The sequence below is a fragment of the Ictidomys tridecemlineatus genome, chromosome 3 (assembly GCF_052094955.1).
Source record: "Ictidomys tridecemlineatus isolate mIctTri1 chromosome 3, mIctTri1.hap1, whole genome shotgun sequence".
Lineage (NCBI taxonomy): Eukaryota > Metazoa > Chordata > Mammalia > Rodentia > Sciuridae > Ictidomys > Ictidomys tridecemlineatus.
The window spans coordinates 22,050,958-22,071,390 of record NC_135479.1 but is presented as its reverse complement, the minus strand read 5'-3'; the positions used below and the strand labels follow the sequence as shown (position 1 = coordinate 22,071,390).

Sequence of the window (20,433 nt, the reverse complement as noted above, 5' to 3'; positions counted from 1 at the left end):
ATCTCTCCAAGGCTTTCGACCCTAGGAATCAAACTCTTCCCCTTCTTAGCTAGCACTTGCCCAGGCTAATTCCCTCACTCACCAAGAATTCGTGACCAACTGCCAAAAGCTTTGTTTAAGCCACCTCCCATTTCTGGGCATCTTCCAAAGCCTCACTAATTGCTCATGGACATCTTGGGTTGTTATCTGCTGACTTGGTTATTTTTCCTTTGTGATGTAAACTTAATAGACAGGTGAGTTAATATCTTAACTATCCAGAAGGGTAACTTGGATTGTAAGGATGAACAACACAGCAAGTCTGTGTTCTGCCTTTATCATTCTCATCCACCTCAGCTACAGATATGGTGTTGTGAAGAAGACACTTTAATGTGTTTACTCCAGTGATGATTCAAAAGAATGTTATCCAAACTCTAGCCCTGGGAGGTGAGAGGACAGGAAGGACTTGGTCAAAACATGTTCTTTAAAACTGGAGCACACACCTTTTTCATTTAGCAAAGTGGCTGTTTAATGCAGGCAATTATTTGCAGGAATAGTATGAAAGGAAGAATACAAAAGATATGTTAAGATATCACATATAAGGTCTGGGATTGTGGCTAAGTGGTAGAGCACTCGCTTAGCAAGGGCAGGACCTGGATTCGATTCTCAGCACTACATAAAAATAAAGGATGTGTCCACCTACCAAAAAAAAAAAAAAAACATATCACATATATTCATATGAATACGAACCAGAATACAGTCAAAACATATCCTCTGCCTCTAGGTTCTTGCAACAGGGCTAGATTGTGTGAAGGGTCCATCCAAGGTCTAAAACTTAGAACTTCCATTTATGGAAGAAATCAAGGTTCCAAGATGGGAAATTACTGTATTGTATCTTAAGAAACTGGAACCACTATCCTCCTACCCTACAGAATCACTGGAGGAGTTCTTTCAAATGTAAATGGGCAGGGTTTCTTTCTGGTCCAATTTAAGGCCCTTCAACAGGTTCCCTAAAGCCTCTGCCAGGGGGACTTTCCATCCTTACAATCTGCTGCAGGCCAGAGCAGACTGTCCACTATCTTACCTTCGGACACCTTTCCCCACCCCTCCCCGCTACTGTACTAAATTCTTGAGCAGTTTTCCACACCCCCACTGCTAACTTTCATCCATACAGAGAGTGGACCCCTATCTTTTATTAAACTGCAGTGATTCTACGCAAACACACTCTCCCCCATTCAAACTCCCAGGCTGCAGAGATTTGGTGAGGGAGGGTTGGGGAGGGTGGAGGTGTACTGGGGATTGATAGAACCCAGGAGCACTTTACCACTAAGTTACATCCCTAGCCCTCTGTTTTTAAATTTTGGGACAGGGTCTCGCTAAATTGCCCAGGTGGGACTTGAATATGAGATCCTCCTGCCTCAGGCTCCCGAGTCCCTGGGATTATAGGCGTGTGTGCCTGCCACTGCCGGGCTAGGCTGCAGAGAAAGCAGTAGACTACAATCTGACAAGGAAGTCCGGATCCATGGGTTTCTTCCTACTCCCCAATTCCGTTTATTTAAACCCCAACAGCCTAGCCCTCCTCCGCAGCCTTCTTTTCTTGCCTCGCGCTGGAGGCACCGGGCGGCCGTTGAGCACGAGCCCGGCGGATCCCAGTGGCCACTCGAGACCCAGCAAATTGCTGGAGGATGGACGCAAAACCCGCCCGGCAACTTGTGACGTCATCTCGCTCTACGCTCGGATAGGCCCTACCCACTCCATTCCAGTTGGGGTACTCTTAAGAGTCCGTTGGAGTCCAGGTTGGAGTCTGAGGGGACCTCTCGTGGACACCCACAGAAATGCACTCGAAGAGAAGTTAAAATCAACACCTTTAAGCACTTCAAAGAAAGCCCCGCAAACTCATACAGGCTCCTCCCCGTCCTTCCTCCAAGATCCGCCTTCATCCTGCACTTCGGCTGTTGATTTCTTTCCCCTTAATTGACTCGGCCATCAACCCACGGGGCCTGGCGTTTCCCAGAAGACCCAGCGCCGGGAAGGGGTTTGCAGCTGCTCCGTCATCGTGCGGCCCAACGCGAGCCCGCGCTTGTGTACAGGCCCGGCTCGGTTCCTGGTCCCTGGTACCAGGATTCACGCGAGGCCCCGGCCTCGGTCCCCGGACTAGGCCGCGACTCCGAGCGCCATGAAACAGGAGGGCTCGGCGCGGCGCCGTGGCGCGGACAAGGCGAAGCCGCCGCCCGGTGGAGGAGAACAAGAACCACCACAGCCCCCGGCCCCCCAGGATGTGGAGATGAAAGAAGAGGCAGCGACGGGTAGCGGGTCAACCGGGGAGGCCGACGGCAAGACGGTGGCGGCAGCGGCTGAGCACTCCCAGCGAGAACTGGACACCGTCACCTTGGAGGGTACGGGAGCCTGGGTCGGGGAAGTACCAAATCAAGGGTGACAGCGACCCGAGTGATGTGGATTCTCCCTGGAACACCAGCGCAGCCTCCACCACCCTCGATTTCTTGGGTTCTGTCATTGGGCCTGGGATCGGGAGTGCCTGCCCCCACTACCCTGACACTCTTCTGACCTACTCCATTTACATCCTATCCAAATGATTCTTGCACCCCCACCATATGACTTACCTCTGTAGAATCCATTGTGTGTGCATGTGTAAACTTGTGTAAAAGGTGCATGAATAATATAGATTACATGTTCTCTTAGTTTAAAGAGTGTACAAAGGGTTTCTGTTGTCCTACCTGCCCTTAGTAAACTTCCCTAACAGCGCCATTTAAACTTATTTTATTGTTTACTTATGTCTATAGTTGAAGTGCCCAAACGATCTCCTCTCCTTTCAGATCATTACTCCCTCTTAATGTCCTAAGTGTTTAAACACATACACATTTTCAACTTTGTTTGAAATTTTGGCGTTTTTGAGTTCCTAATTATCACTTTGACCTCAACAACTATATACCAGTACTATTCTGTCCAGTACCCATTTCTTTCCTCCTGGGTGCCATTTCCCATTCTCTTTTTCCTCTAAGCATCAGTTTTGCATTTCCCATATAGAACATCCTGTGCACATTTGGAATGGGTAGAGAGAGACTTCCCATGTGACCCTGATTCTATTTTCTGGCTTCTGGATCAAGTGGGACCAAACTACTTATTTAACTGCATGAGAAACTACTTTAAAGCATTGAGATAAGTAAAGCTATGCTCCTGGGTGATGCTTTTGAGGATTTGATAGTGTTGACTGCATCAGCTCCTGCTCTGAAGTTGGGCAACAAGATCATAGAAGGTCCTTTTATCTAAAATGATAGCTAGTAGCAAAGGTGCCATTCAGCATTACCTGTGGGGTAATAGATACATGTGTTTATTTTTTTCCTTTTTTTTTTTTTTTGGTAGTTGTAGATGGACAGAATGCCTTTATTTTGTTTGTTTATTTTTATGTGGTGCTGAGGATCAAACCTAGTGCCTCATGCATGCTAGGCAAGCACTCTACCACTGAGTTACAGCCCCAGCACCACATGTGTTATGAACACTTTCATTTTCTTTTTTTTTTTTTTTTTTGAGGGGGGGGTGGGGAGTACCAGGGATTGAACTTGGGGACACTTGACTATTGAGTCACATCCCCAGCCCTATTTTGTATTTAAAAGACAGGATCTCGGGCTGGGGATGTGGCTCAAGCTGTAGCGCGCATGCGCGCAGCCCGGGTTCCATCTTCAGCACCACATACCAACAAAGATGTTGTGTCCGCCGAGAACTAAAAAATAAATATTAAAAATTCTCTCTCTCTCTCTCCTCTCTCACTCTCTCTTTAAAAAAAAAAAAAAAAGACAGGATCTCACTTAGTTGCTAAGGACCTGGCTTTTGCTGAGATTGGCTTTGAACTCAAGATCTTCCTGCCTCAGCCTCCCAAGCTGCTGGGATTACAGTCCTGCATCACTGTGCCTGGCAACACTTTGATTTTCTTGTTTTAAAGTAGTTTTTGTTCATCAATTTTTGGAAATATAAAAAGTCTATATTAACAGGGAAAAACAATCCAACCATAGTTATCTTTTTTTTTTCCTATGAATTTTTGATCTAGTCTCCCATAATTGAGATATACAATTTGGGTCAAGATGTAACTAAGTACAAATAATTTCCTACTTTTTTCTTTTTTCGTTTAACATCTATAAAGATAACATTCAATTTATTCCAGAAATACATATCAAATACCTAGTATATTGGTTAAGAGTACAAGCTCTGGAATTAGTTTCCTCATTTGTATAGGTGAAAGGGATAGAACCTTTTAAATGTTAGTATATCAATAATGTGTCCCATATACCCTGTGCTAATTACCGAATATTCAAAGGTGACTAAAAACTGCCACATGGCACATCTGAAATATTTGTAGGATTTGAAGGTATAGCTTAGTGGTAAAGTGCTTGCTTAGCCTGCACAAGGCCTTAAGTTTAATTCCCAGATCCAAAGAAATAAAAGTATTTTTAGTTTCATTCTTTTATAAATAGCTTTACATTGTTCCTCTTTGTGTCCAGGTGTTTTTGGTTTTGTTTTGGTACCAGGAATTGAACCCAGGAATGCTTAACCACTGAGCCACATCCTTAGCCCTTTTCTATTTTGAGACAGGGTCTTGCTGATTTGCTGAGGCTGGCTTTGAACTAAGATCCTCCTGCCTTAGCCTTCCAAGCCACTGGGTATGCCTCACCATGCCTTATGTGCCCAAGTTTTTAAATCTATTCTTATAATTATTTCTTGTGCTGGGCACATGAGCGAGGTCCTGCGTCTGATCCCCAGTATTGGAAGGGGGGGAATTTATTTTTTTAAGTATAGGTTCCCAGAATCTACATGCCCAAGCAAAGTTTTTGATACTGTCTAGAAAAACTGCTGATTTACATTATACTTGCAGAAATGTATTTTTTTAGTTGTATATGGACACAATATCTTTATTTATTTTTATGTGGTGCTGAGGATTGAACCCAGTGCCTCACATGTGCTAGGCAAGCACTCTTCCACTGAGCCACAATCCCAGCCCAGCAGAAATATTTTTTATGCTACAATGTGTTTTCATTTTTTAAATATTGCTAATTTGGTAATATTAACATTTGCAATTATTCAAATACTAGCCAAATATATTTTGTGTGACTGTTTGCTAATTGCCTTTCCTCTTCTGGTTTATGACCATTTTTATTTTGAAATTATGGCAGTAGAGTTTCTCTAAACTATTTATACAAGCTTTTTATAGAAAAAAATATGAATCTTTGGTTATATTTTCTGGTAATATTTTTTTTTTGTTTACACAATTATTCAAAAGGCTTTTTTGCAAAATCAAGTTCTTCCTTTGCACATATATACATGTGTATTTGTCACATTGTTCACAGTTACAAAGTTTCCTATTTTGAAATCTAATAAATTTCCTCTTTTTTTTTTTTTGCTTTTTTTCTGTTTTTTTCTTCTCATTCTGTCATCCTCTGCCCGTCTATATTTTTCCTTGTCTCTTGGTTACGTCTGAAAAAAAGTGTATAAATCTATAAATATTGCTTAACCATATTAGGGCAAAAGAAGTGATAGCATATTCTGCCCTAGAAGCTCCCTAAAACTGCTTGCCCAGAGTGGTGATAGAATAAGAGGAGTTAGAAGTAACGTCTTTTTCTTCTCTTTTACAGACATCAAAGAGCATGTGAAACAGCTGGAGAAGGCTGTTTCAGGCAAGGAGCCAAGATTTGTCCTGCGGGCCCTGAGGATGCTACCTTCCACATCACGCCGCCTCAACCACTATGTTCTGTATAAAGCTGTGCATGGCTTCTTCACCTCTAATAATGCCACTCGAGACTTCTTACTATCCTTCCTAGAAGAGGTGAGTGGGTCAGTTGAGCTTAAAAGGTGTGGACTTGGCCTCAGACCTCCAGTATAGAATTGAAGACCTCTCTTACAACCTTTTGTGGCATCAGGAATGAAACCAGAGCAGCATATTCAACACTTACTTGCCCAATAGCAAGGGATCTATCCTTCTCTTGTATGGTGTCATTCTTCTAAATCAGGGAATCCCTGATTTAGAAAGAAAAAAAGAAAAAAAAATCAGTATTCAAAAAGAGTTGAGGTATAGCTCAGTGGTAGAGGGCCACTGTGTAAAGGTTGCATGAATAATACAGATTACATGTTCCCTTAGTTTAAAGAGTGTACAAAGGGTTTCTGTTGTCCTACCTGCCCTTAGTAAACTTCCCTAATAGTTAAACTCATATTTGAATTGAAATCCAAACTATTTAGTACCTTTGGAACTTGGATGGTGACTTAATCTCCCTGTACCTTATCTTCTTCATTTGTTAGATGTGATGAATAGATTAGAAGTAGGGTGGAGCTAGTACAGAAAGCTCTTAAAACAGAGCCTGGCATATCATGGATGCTGATGAGGTCTGTTTAATGAGTGGCTGTGTTCTCCATGGCAGGAGAGACCTCTCCTTTGTAGTTATGGAATTCCCTCTTCATTCATGGTACAGTCCAGATCTTAGCCTTCCCAAGCCTCTCAGACTTTCCAGCCACTGGCATCTCCCTAAAATCCTGTGCACTCAACAGTCTATAGATGTGAAAATCCCTGGAGGCAGAACAATGAAGAGTTTATTATCTGGGAAAGGAGGAAAGCACACCCTCCCCAACCCCACTTTAGATGGTTTTAACCTTCACATCTCTAAAGTCACCACATGTGATTAATTTGGGGGCTAACTTAACATATTATGTCTTTCAATGTCAGTGACTAGATCAAAAATGTCAGTGACTAGATCAAAAATAAGTATTACATATATATGTCAACTTTATTTCCTTTGTTCCCTCTCCAAAAAAACCCACAACTTTTTCTTAGTCTCATTTTGCCTCTTTTTCCCTCCTTGCCATACTGGAGATTGAACCCAGGGGCCCTCTACCACTGAACTATACCCCCAACTCTTTTTGAATACTGATTTTTTTTTTTTTTGCTTTGTTTTTGTTTTTTTCTTTCTCCTCTTTCTAGTATCCTTTATCCGTCTGTATTTTTCCTTATCTCATGGTTATGTCTGAAAATAAGTGTATTGAATCTATAAATTTTGCTTAACTATATTAGGGCAAAAGAAGTGATTGTATATGCTGCCCTTTAATAAGAGGCTCCCTAGAACTGCTTGCCCAGCCCTTTTTATTTTTTGAGACAGTCTCCCTAAGTTGCCCAGATTGGCTTTGATCTTGCATTCTCCTGCCTCAGCCTCCTGAGTAGTTGGGATTACAGGCATGTTTCATTATTCTCCGATTATGTCATTATTCTTGAGTTCATCTTTAGAATTATATCACTCATTAAGCCCTGTCTGGTAGGATTTACAATGGTTCCAGGTGTAGTGTTTTATTTATTTATTTATTTTGAATTTTTTAATATTTATTTTTTAGTTTTCAGTGGACACAGCATCTTTATTTTATTTTTATGTGGTGCTGAGGATCAAACCCAGCACCCCCTGCATGCCAGGCGAGGGCACTACTGCTTGAGCCACATCCCCAGCCCCTGTAGTGTTTTAATCTCTACTTAGATTAGAGTCTCTTTGAGGATTCCTCACATTGTTCTTTTTTTTTAAAAGAGAGAGAGAGAATTTTTTAATATTTATTTTTCGGTGGACACAACATCTTTTATTTTATGTTGTCCTAAGGATCGAACCCAGTGCCCCGTGCATGAGAGGTGAGTGCTCTACCGCTTGAGCCACATCCCCAGCCCCTCACATTGTTCTTTATGGTCCCATTGTATTCAGAAAAGAAGCCTATGATACTTGTCTACCCCCTTTATTTTTTAAAAAAACAGAAGGCTTTTTTTTTTTTTAGTTGTAGATGGACACAGTACCTTTATGTTATTTGGTTTTAATCTTTATGTGGTGCCAGGGATCGAACCCAGTGCCTGACAAATGCTAGGCAAGCGCTTTACCACTGAGCCACAACCCCAGCCCCCTCTACCTCTTTTTTGTATTTATCATATAGCCAACCTCCTCGACTCCCTCAGGAAAAACTGTCTTTGTTTTTTCTGGTACTGGGAATTGAACTTGGGGGCACTCAACCACTGAGCCACATCCTTAGCCCTATTTTGTATTTTATTTAGAGACAAGGTCTCACTGAGTTGCTTAGCACCCTGCCATTACTGAGGCTGGCTTTGAACTCTGATCCTCCTGCCTCAGCCTCCTGAGCTGGGATTACAGGTGTGTGCTACCATACCCAGTGTAAAAACTGTCTTTTTTATTTTATTTTTAATCTCTAATGCCTAGCAAAACCTTGGAACATAAAAGGTATTCAGGAAACATGTTGAAACACATTGTGGGTGCTCGATAAATTCTCAGTTGATTGATCTGATTGAGCTCTTCCATGGTAACTTTCTCCTCTCCCAGCCCATGGACACAGAAGCTGATTTACAGTTCCGGCCCCGCACAGGAAAAGCCGCATCAGCCCCTCTCCTGCCTGAAGTGGAAGCCTATCTCCAGCTCCTCATGGTCATCTTCCTGATGAACAGCAAACGCTACAAAGAGGTATCCAGGACACTGGGAGAATGTAGTGAACCCAAGCAGTGTGAGGGGTTTGTGGGGAAGATTGTCCCAGGTGAAGAAATGGAGATAATCACTGTTTTGTTTTGTTTTCCCCTTAAGAACCATCCTGCACACTCTTTTCCAAGTGGGTATGTTTTTGACCTCAAAACCAGGGAGATCTGCCTTCTACTTCTTTCTGGGCACCATGGGAAAGGGCTGGCCATGGTCATTCTAACCCTGTCTTTGGTTTGATACCAGTATAATGGATTCTTTTGGGAAGAGTAGGAGGCTTGAAGACAAAGACCTGGGTTCCAATCCTAACTGTATCTTAGGCAAATTTAATTTCTCCTAGCTATATGTAAAAATGGGAATAACTATGCACTTTACAAAATTGTCACTAGTATTGCTTTAAATAACATGCTTAGAGTGCTTGCCTAGCGTGCACAAGTCCTTGGATTCAATCTCCAGCACCACCAAAAAAAAAAAGAAAAAAAAAATGTCAGCTATTTTTATGGGACTAAAGAACTCCATTTTGGATACAGGTTAAGCATCCTTAATCCAGATGCTTCAAAACCTGAAATTTTTGGAGCACCAACATGGTGCTATAAAAGGAAAATACCACCCCTGACCTTATATGACAGGTCTTAGTCAACAGACGTGCACAGAAAGTACTGTATAAAATACCCTAGGTGTGTAAGGTGTCTATGAAACATGAGTAAATTCCATGTTTAGATTTGGGTTCCATCCCCAAGATATGTCATTATGTATATGCAAATATTCCAAAATCTAAAAGAATCCTAAATCCAAGATACTTCTGGTCCCAAGCATTTCTAGTAAAGAATTCAATCTGTACCACACTCCTACCACAACCACCCCAGCTAGGGCCAGCTTCCTCCTCAGTCATAGCCACTGTCACAGAAGGCTGCTTAAGAAATGACAGGTATTACTCTTCAACTCCTTATTTTGTTTATTTCTTTCCTCATCCCTGTTTTGTTTGTTTGTTATTGAGATCAAATTCACCCCTTTGATGTGTACAGCTCAGTGGTTTTTATTATATTCACAAGGTTGCACAGTGATCAACACTAGTTCCAGGACACTTTTTTCACCCCAGAAACACCATACCTGTTAGCAGGTATTCCCCCATCCTCCCCTCACCCCAGTCCCCAGTAACCACTAATCTGCTTTCTGTATCTATAGAAAATTTGCCTACTCTGAATCATAATATATGCAAAGAAGCCTTTGCATCTGGCTTCTTTCACTTAGCATAAGGTTTTATAGATTTATCCATACCTAGTGTGCATCAATCAGTTCTTCATTCCTTTATATGACTTAATAATATTCCATTACATGAATATACCACATTTTGTTGTTCCATTCTTCAGTCACCAAGGAACATTGGGTTGTTTCCGCTTTGTTATTATGAATAGTATGGTTATGAACATTTCTGTACAGGCTGTTCTGTGGACATGCTTCAAGTTCTCTAAGAGAGGAATCAACTGGCTCATATGGTAGCTCCATGTTTAACCTTTTGAAGAACTGCCACTTGATTCTTTTGGCTTCTTCCTCAGGCACAGAAAATCTCTGATGACCTCATGCAGAAGATAAGTACTCAGAACCGCCGGGCCTTGGACCTTGTAGCTGCAAAGTGTTACTATTATCATGCCAGGGTCTATGAGTTCCTGGACAAGCTGGATGTGGTACGCAGGTACAGATGGCCAGGTCTCCCTTGGCAGCCCTTCATCATCACTATGGAACTATGGGCATGCAGAGAACAATGAGCTGGTGGGTATAAAGTACCCAGCAGGTAGTGGGAACAACAGTTTATATGCCCTGAATATGGAGGGGTGATCTTGGACAAAGGAATGGAGATAACACTGAACCATTAAGAACTGTCTTCCCACGGGGTGTGATGGCATGTGCCTGTAGTCCCAGCGACTCAAGAGGCTGAGGTAAAAGGATCAAAAGTTTAATGTTAGCCTCAGCAAATCAGTGAGGCCCTCAGCAACTTAGTGAGACCCTGTCTCAAAAAATAAAAAGGGCTGTGGTTGTACCTCAGTGGTAAACACCCCTGAGTTCAATTCTGAATACCAAAAAGGTGGGGAAAGACGGAACTGTCCTCTGACTCTTTTTTTCACCCCCACATCAAGGGAGGACTGAGAAGTAGGTTAGGAATGAAAGGAAAAACTGGAAAATATTTTCCCCTTCTACTCAAAACCTACAGTGGCTCCCCATTTCTCTCAAAGAGAAACCAAAATCCTCCCATTAGCTCATAAGGCTGACATGTCCTATCCCTTACCACCTCCTTGACTTCACCTCTTTCTGCTCTGCCCAGCACACTCGGTACCCATTAGCCTCCTGCTCTTCCTTGAGCAGGCCAGGCGTACTCTTCCTCAGCCTTTGCACTTGCTCTCCCCTCTGCCAAGAAGGCTTTCCTCCCTGCCTTCTTCAAGCCTCCACTTAATTGTAACCTTCACAGTGATCAAGCTATTTGAAGTCACAGTCACATCCTTGCTTCCTGCAGTCCCCATTGCACTTACTCTGATTTCTTCTCAGCCCATACCACTGCCACCACCATCTGTCATGCTATGTAGTGCCATGAGCATTGTCTCTCCATGAGGTTCCCTAAGAGCAGGGTTTTATTCTTTTTGTGCAGCTAGCATGGCATTTCACACAACTGCCAGTCTAGAGTTGAATATTCAGTGAGTACCCGGAAAAGCAGTTTGTATCACATTTTTAGGAATCAAGAGAGAATGCAAAGTCAAAGACAGTTCAGAGAGTTGTGGCTTGAGGCCTTTGACATCCTTTCTTTCTTGAAGCTTCTTGCATGCCCGACTCCGGACAGCCACCCTCCGGCATGATGCAGATGGGCAGGCCACCCTGCTGAACCTCCTGCTACGGAATTACCTACACTACAGCTTGTATGACCAGGCTGAAAAGCTGGTGTCCAAGTCCGTATTTCCTGAGCAGGCCAACAACAATGAGTGGGCCAGGTACCTCTACTACACAGGTGAGTAGAGGGGCCTGACGACAAATCAGAAGAGGTCTCAGGCTCACTTAATGCAAATTTTCTAAGGGTTCGTCCGTGTGCTCTCTGGTGATGGCACCACTCTCCTGACCATTCTTCTTTCCTCCATTCCAGGACGAATCAAAGCCATTCAGCTGGAGTACTCAGAGGCCCGGAGAACGATGACCAATGCCCTTCGCAAGGCCCCTCAGCATACAGCTGTCGGCTTTAAACAAACAGTAAGTAGCAGTTGCCATCATTCCTTCACCTCTAACTCATCTGATACCACTTCAATTTGCTTTGATGTCCAGGGTGCCAGGAAAGGCTTCCTTAATCTTTGTCATCCCAGAGGTTGCTTCAACTGTCTATTTATGGCTATTATTTTTCAAAGCACAGTAAACATGCCTTCAGCTGCTTGTGTTCAGAATATTCTCCTTGGGAGATAGGTTTTAGAATATTCTTGATTCCCAAGCACTCCTGTCAGTTATTCTAGGTGTGGGCATGGATTGTGTTGATAAGCCCCAGGCTCTATTTTATCTGGTCCCTCAGCACACATCTGAGATCAGTGCTGTCTGTGGCCAGGGAACCCAGAAATTTCCTTGAAACTGATGGGCTCAGGTGGAGATAAACCTTGGCCACTTAAGAGCTGTGGGTCACCAAGGAAGTTTTGAGCTTTGACTTTGGTATTAGGCATTGTGATGGACAGGAATTGGCATTCTTAAGGATAATATTTTGAAGAAATAAAGAATGTTGATTCAGGCTTGCAGGCCTGAATAAGGTCTCAGAAAGAAGTAGCTCGGATTTGGACTTTGTTTTCCCCTACTGAAGACCTTTGCTTCTGCTAGGACATATACCACCCTCAGTGCCCGACAGAGAACAGGGAGGATATGTTTAATGATTGGGTCAGTATAGTGGAGATTCCTTTTGTATCTCTTCATAAAGGCAGAGAAAGACAAATTTATTTTTGGTCTAATAATTAAAGAGATCAAAAAGTTTAAATTTGGGGCTGGAGATGTGGCTCAAGCGGTAGCGCGCTCGCCTGGCATGCATGCGGCCCGGGTTCGATCCTCAGCACCACATACCAACAAAGATGTTGTGTCCGCCGAGAACTAAAAATAAATATTAAAAAAAAAAAAAAAAAGTTTAAATTTGAACTGATTTTTGGAAGATGGATAGAATTTTCATAGAAAGAAATGATTTTCCAGACACATTGGCATGTGAGCAAATGATTAGATTACTTAAAATCTAAGTCACACTAAAGTGTCTTTTAAGAAGCCGGGTGCATGCCTGTAATCCCAGCAGCTTGTGAAACTATGGCAGGAGGATTGTAGGTTTGAGCCAGCCTTAGCAACTCACTGAAACCCTGTGTTAAAATAAAAAATAAGGGGCTGGGGATGTGGCTCAAGCGGTAGCGCGCTCGCCTGGCATGCGTGCAGCCCGAGTTCGGTTCTCAGCACCACATACAAACAAAGATGTTGTGTCCGCGGAAAACTAAAAAATAAAATATTAAAAAATTTTTAAAAATGTGGCGCAGTGGTAGAGTACTTGCCTAGCATGCTTAAGACCCTGGGTTCCATCCCTAGTACTGAAAACAACAACAACAACAAAATACAAATAAGGAACACACAGGGGAAAGGCTTTTTGGGGCAAAGCAATATTTTCAAACTAGGCATAAGGTTTCCATTTGTCCTGTGGTGGAGCCAAGTGGCAGGAAGGAACAGAGAGCTAGAGTGAGATCTTTGGCCAGTGTGAGAAAGCCTGGGAAGATGAAAGGGGATGTCTGTATGTTTGTGTGAGAGCCTGCTTCCCTCTGCCCTTCCCTTTACCCTGAGACCCCAGTGTACTGCATGGGAGGCGCCTGGGGTTCATATTGAAGGCAGGCATTTCTAATAGGCTCTCAGATGATGCCAATGCTGTTGGTACATGGACCACACTATGAGTAGGTGGGTGGCTCTGGCTCATGTCCTTCAGGGATAGAGGAAGGCCATTTAGCATCTGTTAACACAACTGCCTTCTCTCAAAACCTGATGTCTCTCCTTATCTCTCCCCGACCCCACCGAAAACACCCAAATTTATTATCTTCGCTGAGCATGGTGACACATACCTATAATCCCAGCTACTTGGAAGGCTGAGACAGAAGTATCACAAGTTTGAGGCCAACCTCAGCAACTTTTTGAGCCCCTAAGCACCTTGGTGAGATCCTGTCTTAAATAAAAAAATAAATAAATAGATAAAAGACTGGAAATGTAGCTCAGTGGTGTAGGCAGGGCTAATGTTCCTCTGTGGAGGCTCTAGGCAAGAATGTATTTTTTTTTCTTTTCAGCTTTTGGAAACCACTGGTATCCCTAGGCACGTGGTTTCCTTTCATCTTAAAAGCCAGTAGCAATGGACTGAATCCTTGTCACATTGCATTAATTCAACCTCTGCTTTCTTCTTGGACTCTGCCTCCCTTTCTGCCTCCTTTTCCACTTTTAAAGACTTGCCTTGGGTTCTCCCAGTGTCTTAATCCATCTGGGCTACTAAAATAAAGGACCATAATCTGGATGGTACATAAAAAAATAGATAGAAATTTATTTCTCCCAGTTCTGAGATCACAGAACTAGCACAGTTGGGTTCTGGTGCAGCTCTTTTCCAAGTCTCATTGTATCCTTACTTGATAAAATACCCTTACTTCACTCATTCTTTCCCTCCAGTTTTTACCTAAAGATAGCTTCTCAACTGTATTCTTGATCCTGTTCCTTCCTGTCTTCCAAAGCCTTGGCCTGACACCTGTTCGCTTAAAGTCTACTCAGGAAAGATGTTCTGCTGCTTTCCCCTCAGGCAATCACACCCGCACTGTCCTGGCCCCTCACTGGCAGTCCACTGGCCAAGCACCTTGTCAGTCATTTCTTTCCCTCTGCTTCTTTTTACTTCCCCAGTCCCCATCAGAACACCTTGAAAGCTTACCTGCTCCTAGTAACATCCACATTCTCTCCTCCAGTAATCTTGCACATTCAGAACTTCAACCCTCGCCTCTGTTAATTTTCATTCAAGTCCATTACTAACCATGTGAGTTTGCTTGGGCTGCCACAAGGCACCACAGCTTTGGTAGCTTAAACAGAATTTAATTTTGTCCTAATTATAGAGACCAGAAGTGCAAGATCAGGCTGTCAGCACAGTTGCCTTCTTCTGAGGCCCTCTCCTTTGTTTGTGGATAGCCATCTTCTTCCCATATTCTCACATGATCTTCCTTCAATGGGTTTCTGTGCCCTGTTCCCTTAAAAGGATGCTAGTCATACTGGGTTACAGCTTATCTGTGTGACCTCATTTTACCTTAATTATCCTTTTCTCCAAATACGGTCACATTTTGAAGTCCTGGGGGTAGTCTTCAGCATCTAATTTTGAGGAAGGATATAAATCAACCCAAAACATTAATTCTGACCCCTCTTGTGAACACCAGACCTGGAACTATAACTCCCTCATCGCTGTAGACACTCCCCGATTCTTCAAACTCAGCCTGTCCCTAACATATTCCTTTTGGCCCTTATAGCCTTTCCTTCTACTCTGCAAGAAGGAACCTCGGGGTCATCTCTGACCTCCCCTTCCTTTTCCCCCTTACTGAGTTGACTGCTGCTGCTGAGTTGGCTCACGTCTTCAGTATTTGCCTGCACTTTCATGTTGCCAGCCCTCTTTTTTGAGTCACTGATCCTCCCCCTAGCATTCTGGACCATTGGGACTGGTCATGTTCTTCCCCTCTCTAGCAAGCCAGCTCCCATGCAGTTGCTAACTAAGCAAAGCTTAGGCCTGCCTTTCCTTTGCCCAGGAAGCCTCCCTTGCTCTCCATCATCCATCCAGTGGAAGGTCCTAACACTTTCATGAGGCAGACAGGCCAAGTGCTGTTATTCTTATGTTCTTTTGAGGGATGAGGAAGCTAAGGACTAGTGTATCAGCACTTCCTGGCTCACGCAATTAAAAATTGGACCTCAGATGTCCAGGTACACATTCTGAACTGCTCAGCCTCACATTCAAGATGGCACATTTCTCCTGAGGGCTCCCAGGCACTTTTCCTGCCTCTTTAATCTTCTCTCTTGGCTCAAATGTGCTCCCTCCTTTTTCTCTTTGTCAGAATCCTTAAGGCGCTCATTAAATTCTACCATTTCCATGGATTTCCCCTCTCAGGGATTATGCCAAGCAACAGGGCAATCTCAGGGGTATATGTGGGGGATGAAGAATCTTTGCCCAGCTGTGAACATAATCACACACTACCATTTTCACCCTCATCTCTCCTGTGACATTAGCTGTCTGTGTCCCTGTGCCTCCTGCTTGGTTGGCAATCCCTTCCACCATAGTTTCTCTTCCACGGTGTTTCCCTTCCACAGTGCTAACTCTATAATGGGCGCCATTCAGAAACACCTCACAATCCTATGGAGACGGAAAGGCCCCATTTTCCAGCCAGTCTTCTGTGTCTGTCCCTTGCTCCTTCACTGAGGTCTGCCAGGCCCTCCCTCTGCTTCTGCCTCTAGCTAGATAAGTAGCTCTACTCATTGTCCCCTTCCTCTCTTCCAGTAACAGTCCACCCGTCAGCCTCTCCAGAAGATACAGTCTTCCCCAGCCTCCTATCCTGCCTGTCCTCTGTCTGCTTCAGAGTGTTGCTTTTGCAGAGCAGTGTGTGCTCTGATTGCCCAGATGAAACTAAGCTGAGGGCTCTGTGTGGCCCAAGGGTCAGCTGTTCTCAGTACCTGGCTGCAAAGATGTAGCTTTGATTCTCTGCCCAGCATGGGTCCTCCGGGATTTTCCCCTCCTAGGGAGCCTCATCTCAAGGATGCCCCCTAGTATGTCTGACTGATTGAAGCCCCATTTCATTTTCTTCTTCCATGGTGGGACTCCCTGCCCACTGTGCTCCTGTGTCATGCCCTGTCCAGGTGCACAAGCTTCTGATTGTGGTGGAACTGTTGCTAGGGGAGATCCCGGACCGGCTGCAGTTCCGTCAGCCCTCCCTCAAGCGCTCACTCATGCCCTACTTCCTTCTCACCCAAGGTAAGGCCAGTCCCCTCCCAGAGCCTGCCAGAGCCCTTCTTTGGCCTCTCTGATGCATGTGCCCATTTGCATTATCTAACCTATGCCTGTTCCCCCTGCAGCTGTCAGGACAGGAAATCTAGCAAAGTTCAACCAGGTCCTGGATCAGTTTGGGGAGAAGTTTCAAGCAGATGGGACCTATACCCTAATCATCCGACTTCGACACAATGTGATTAAGACAGGTATGGGTCCAGGTCTCTGGCAGGGTTTCTCCAAGGGACAGAGTCCATACCAACCCTGCTCACCCCAATGCACCTTCCTTCCCAGGTGTGCGCATGATCAGCCTCTCCTATTCCCGCATCTCCCTGGCCGACATTGCTCAGAAGCTGCAGCTGGATAGCCCAGAAGACGCAGAGTTTATTGTTGCCAAGGTGGGGCTGGGTCAGGAGCTGTGCTATCCCAGGTTCTCACCTTCCTGCCTGTTTCAGGGCCAAAGTGGGAGGAGATTGGCAAGAAGGGAATAGGTAAAGCAGTGGCACAGTTTCTTCAGGAGTGCCAATCATTTGCAGAGAAGCCAAGAAGTTACCAGAAAGATTGTGGGTGTGACGTTGTGAGAGTGTAAGGATGACCAGGCAACAGGATGGGAAAAGAGGTTCTCAGATAGGCATTCTGGTAACCTTTTCTTCTTTGGGGGGTTTGCAGGCCATCCGGGATGGCGTCATTGAAGCCAGCATCAACCACGAGAAGGGCTATGTCCAGTCTAAGGAGATGACTGATATCTACTCCACCCGGGAACCCCAGCTGGCCTTCCACCAGCGTATCTCCTTCTGCCTGGACATCCACAACATGTCTGTCAAGGTGCGAAGCCCTTGGCTGTGGCCCAATCGCCACCTACTTCTGAAGCCACTGAAGTGGGCAGACAGGCGCAGTGGGGGAAGGACTCTACCAAGATTCTATAACCACTTGCCTGCGGGACTCTGCTGCCTTCTGTTGCTCCTTAGGAATGTGATTGCTTGCGGGGCACCAGACAGGGATGCTGGCTGCAGGGCTCTAGGTCTGTGTTCTCTGAGCTAATGGTTAGGTACTGCCTGCCTGCCTGCTTCGCAGCATTGTTGAGTAAATGACATCACCATGTGAATTCAGGCACGTGGCCAAATCTAAACCATATAAAATGTAGGGCTGGGTTCCACAGGGGTGATAAGCCCTTGTCCTCTGTCAGGTATTGAGTGTGATGCTATTATTTTGTGTCTACCATTGTTCTTTTCTCCAATCTTCTCCCAGGAAACCAGGGATATTACTGCCTTGCTTAAAATCTGCCAAAGCCACAGTCAGTGGGACATACAAGATCCTTTGTGATCTGATCCCTTCTCACCTCCCCTTCTTCCACTCCTTCCACTCCCAACTTGTGCTATCCCTTAGGCCAGGCTTTTTCACATGTGAGCCCTCCACCTAGAAGGCCTAGTCCCTTTCCCATAATCAGTGCCTCCTTCCTCCCTTTTCTTCTCTCTACCAAAGAGCAGGTCATCAATCCTTCCCTCCAGATCCTTCCAATCTCCCTTTTTAAGCATTTACCACCTGGTATTATAATAACTTATTTCTGTGCTGGACACTACCACACCTACTTGTAATCCCAGAAACTTGGTAGGCTGAGGCAGGAGAATGCCAAGTTCAAGGTTAGCCTGGGTAACTTAGTGAGACCCTGTATCAAAAATGTTTTAAGCCTGGCACAGGGGTGCACACCTGTAATCCCAGTGGCTCAGGAGGCTGAGGGAGGAGGATCAAGAGTTCAAAGCCAGCCTCAGCAAGTGAGGAGCTAAGCAACTCAGTGAGACTCTGTCTCTAAATAAAATACAAAACAGGGCTGGGGGGTGTGGCTCAGTGGTCAGGTGCCCCTGAGTTTGATCACTGGTGCCTAAAAAAAGAAAATGTTTTAAAAAGGGCCAGGGATGAAACTCAGTTGTAGAGCATCCCTGGGTACAGTTCCCAGTATTGCATAAAATAAAAATAATTCATTGTTGCACTCAGCTCCCCAGTCAGCTAAAGTAGAGATGGTCCCTGGTGTTCAGATCTTGTTATGGTAACCTTGGAGGGGTGTGCTAAGTGACCACCTCCCCTGTGGTTCCTCCCCGGCCTTCATCCTGCTCTTCTTCCTACTCTACTAGGCCATGCGGTTTCCTCCCAAATCATACAACAAGGACTTGGAGTCTGCAGAGGTGAGCTTCCTTCTTTTTTGACCAGACCGAAAGGTCAACTCTCCATTCAGAAAGCGGGGAGGGAAGTGTGTGGAGAGCCAGGAGCTGCTCTGAGCTTGGGCAGTCCCTGGCCGTGGGTGAAGCACCTAGGGAAAGAGCCCAACCAGCCCTCACCCATCTCTCCCCAGGAGCGGCGTGAGCGAGAGCAGCAGGACTTGGAGTTTGCCAAAGAGATGGCAGAAGATGATGATGACAGTTTCCCTTGAGAGGGGGACAGGGTGGGGGGGTGAGTGGGGACTGGCTCTTTATCTTTCCCCCTAAGGGGTCCCCTGCCCAGGGATCTGGCCCTTTTTTCCCATACACAGCTCACAGGCTGCATACGTGCAGGGGGTGAGGGGTGCTGGGAGCCGGCCACCCCTACCTCACCCCAGGCCCCTCTCCAGTGGTGACTTAGCACACAGTGGGGAGGAGGGCAGGCAAGCAGCCTCCCCAGGGCAGGGTCCTGGCTAGTGGTGTGGGCAGCCGGAGGGGAGGGACAGCCCCGTGCTCTTTTCTAGGCAGTTAGGCCTAGATTTGGAACATGTGTTGGGTTGTTCGTTTTTTTGAAACTTCAATTATGATTTTTAAAACAATAAAAAGTTCTCCAAAACTCCTTGTACATCCCAAAGTAACTGTGCTTTGCTCTTGCTGCAGTATTGATCGGCCTAGTTTGTTTGTTTGTTTTTTAGGGCTAAGAGTCCTTGCCCTAGATCTGAGGACCAGTGTGTCTATAGAGAGGGGAGCAGAGGAGGGTGAAGAGGCTGAGCTGGGGTCAGTAAGGAGGGCTCGGGTTTACTTTTACCTGACTCAAATATAGGACAAATCACAAAATCTCTCCGGTATCCCTTCCTTTCCTACATTTATCAAAAGAATCAGACTCTGTGGCCTCCTGGTTTTTAATGTCAGAAACCTAGGCCTCAAGAGGCTCAATAAAGGGCAAGTGTGTGACGCTCCACTAGGGGGCACAGGGGAGCAGAATATGGTCAGGTTGCATCAGGCCAACTTTGGCCCTATGAGTATGGGTGAGCTGCTCCCTGAGCATAGTTGGGGGTTAGCAGGGGCTACGGGGCTATCTCCAGGTAATCCAGATGCAAATAGTGAGGAAAACATCTGCCTGTGACCAAGTCTCCCAGCCACTCCTGACTGAGCTCCCTGTAACAATAGGACAATGGAATTATTCTTATTCACTGGCTGGCACCTGGGACATTGCTGTGCATGTCCTTTTGTTCCTGCCATGCTCTTGGAAAACTGGGCTTCTGCCTCCACCCTCACTGCCTGCCTCACCACCTGGCTGAATTCTGCAGGCCCTCCAGGCTGCCTGCCTCCAGGGGCATCCATGCCTCAGCTTAGAGGCCACTCAGTCAAATGCTTTTGTTAGGAGGAGGCTGCTGGGGAAGCCATGTCTTCTGCCTGTTGGTGAGCTCTTCTAGAGCTGGGCTCTGGCCTTCTGGCCTCAGGTGCTCATGCACCATGCATTCCTCACCAACTACAGATTGATTCAACGTGTGTTTTGACCCAACCTTGCTTTTGTTCCCAATTCCTGCCCTGGTCACAGTGATCTGGCATGGCCACATCCCTTAAGCTAATGCCACCTCGATGTCACAAAGTTGGCTGTGTTGAAATGGCACTACCTCCTGTTTCCCAAACTCACTCTGCAGTGAGTCCTCTTCTTGCCTTGAATATAACCCTTGCAGCTTATTTTTAAATGATACTGGGACTGGCAGCTCTTTTT

At 45.2% G+C, this 20,433-nt stretch overlaps 1 protein-coding gene across 1 annotated transcript; it reads left to right on the top strand.

Annotated features, from left to right (window-relative positions):
- Positions 1–1,969: 1,969 nt before the first annotated feature.
- Positions 1,970–19,311, top strand: Psmd3 (proteasome 26S subunit, non-ATPase 3). Its single transcript, XM_005321799.5, has 12 exons — positions 1,970–2,372; positions 5,619–5,809; positions 8,337–8,474; positions 10,040–10,176; positions 11,288–11,478; positions 11,611–11,714; positions 16,377–16,491; positions 16,593–16,712; positions 16,798–16,901; positions 17,173–17,328; positions 18,633–18,683; positions 18,851–19,311. The coding sequence occupies exons 1-12, from the start codon at positions 2,153–2,155 to the stop codon at positions 18,926–18,928; spliced, it is 1,605 nt and encodes a 534-aa protein (XP_005321856.1). The 5' UTR covers positions 1,970–2,152; the 3' UTR covers positions 18,929–19,311.
- The last annotated feature ends 1,122 nt before the right edge of the window (positions 19,312–20,433 follow it).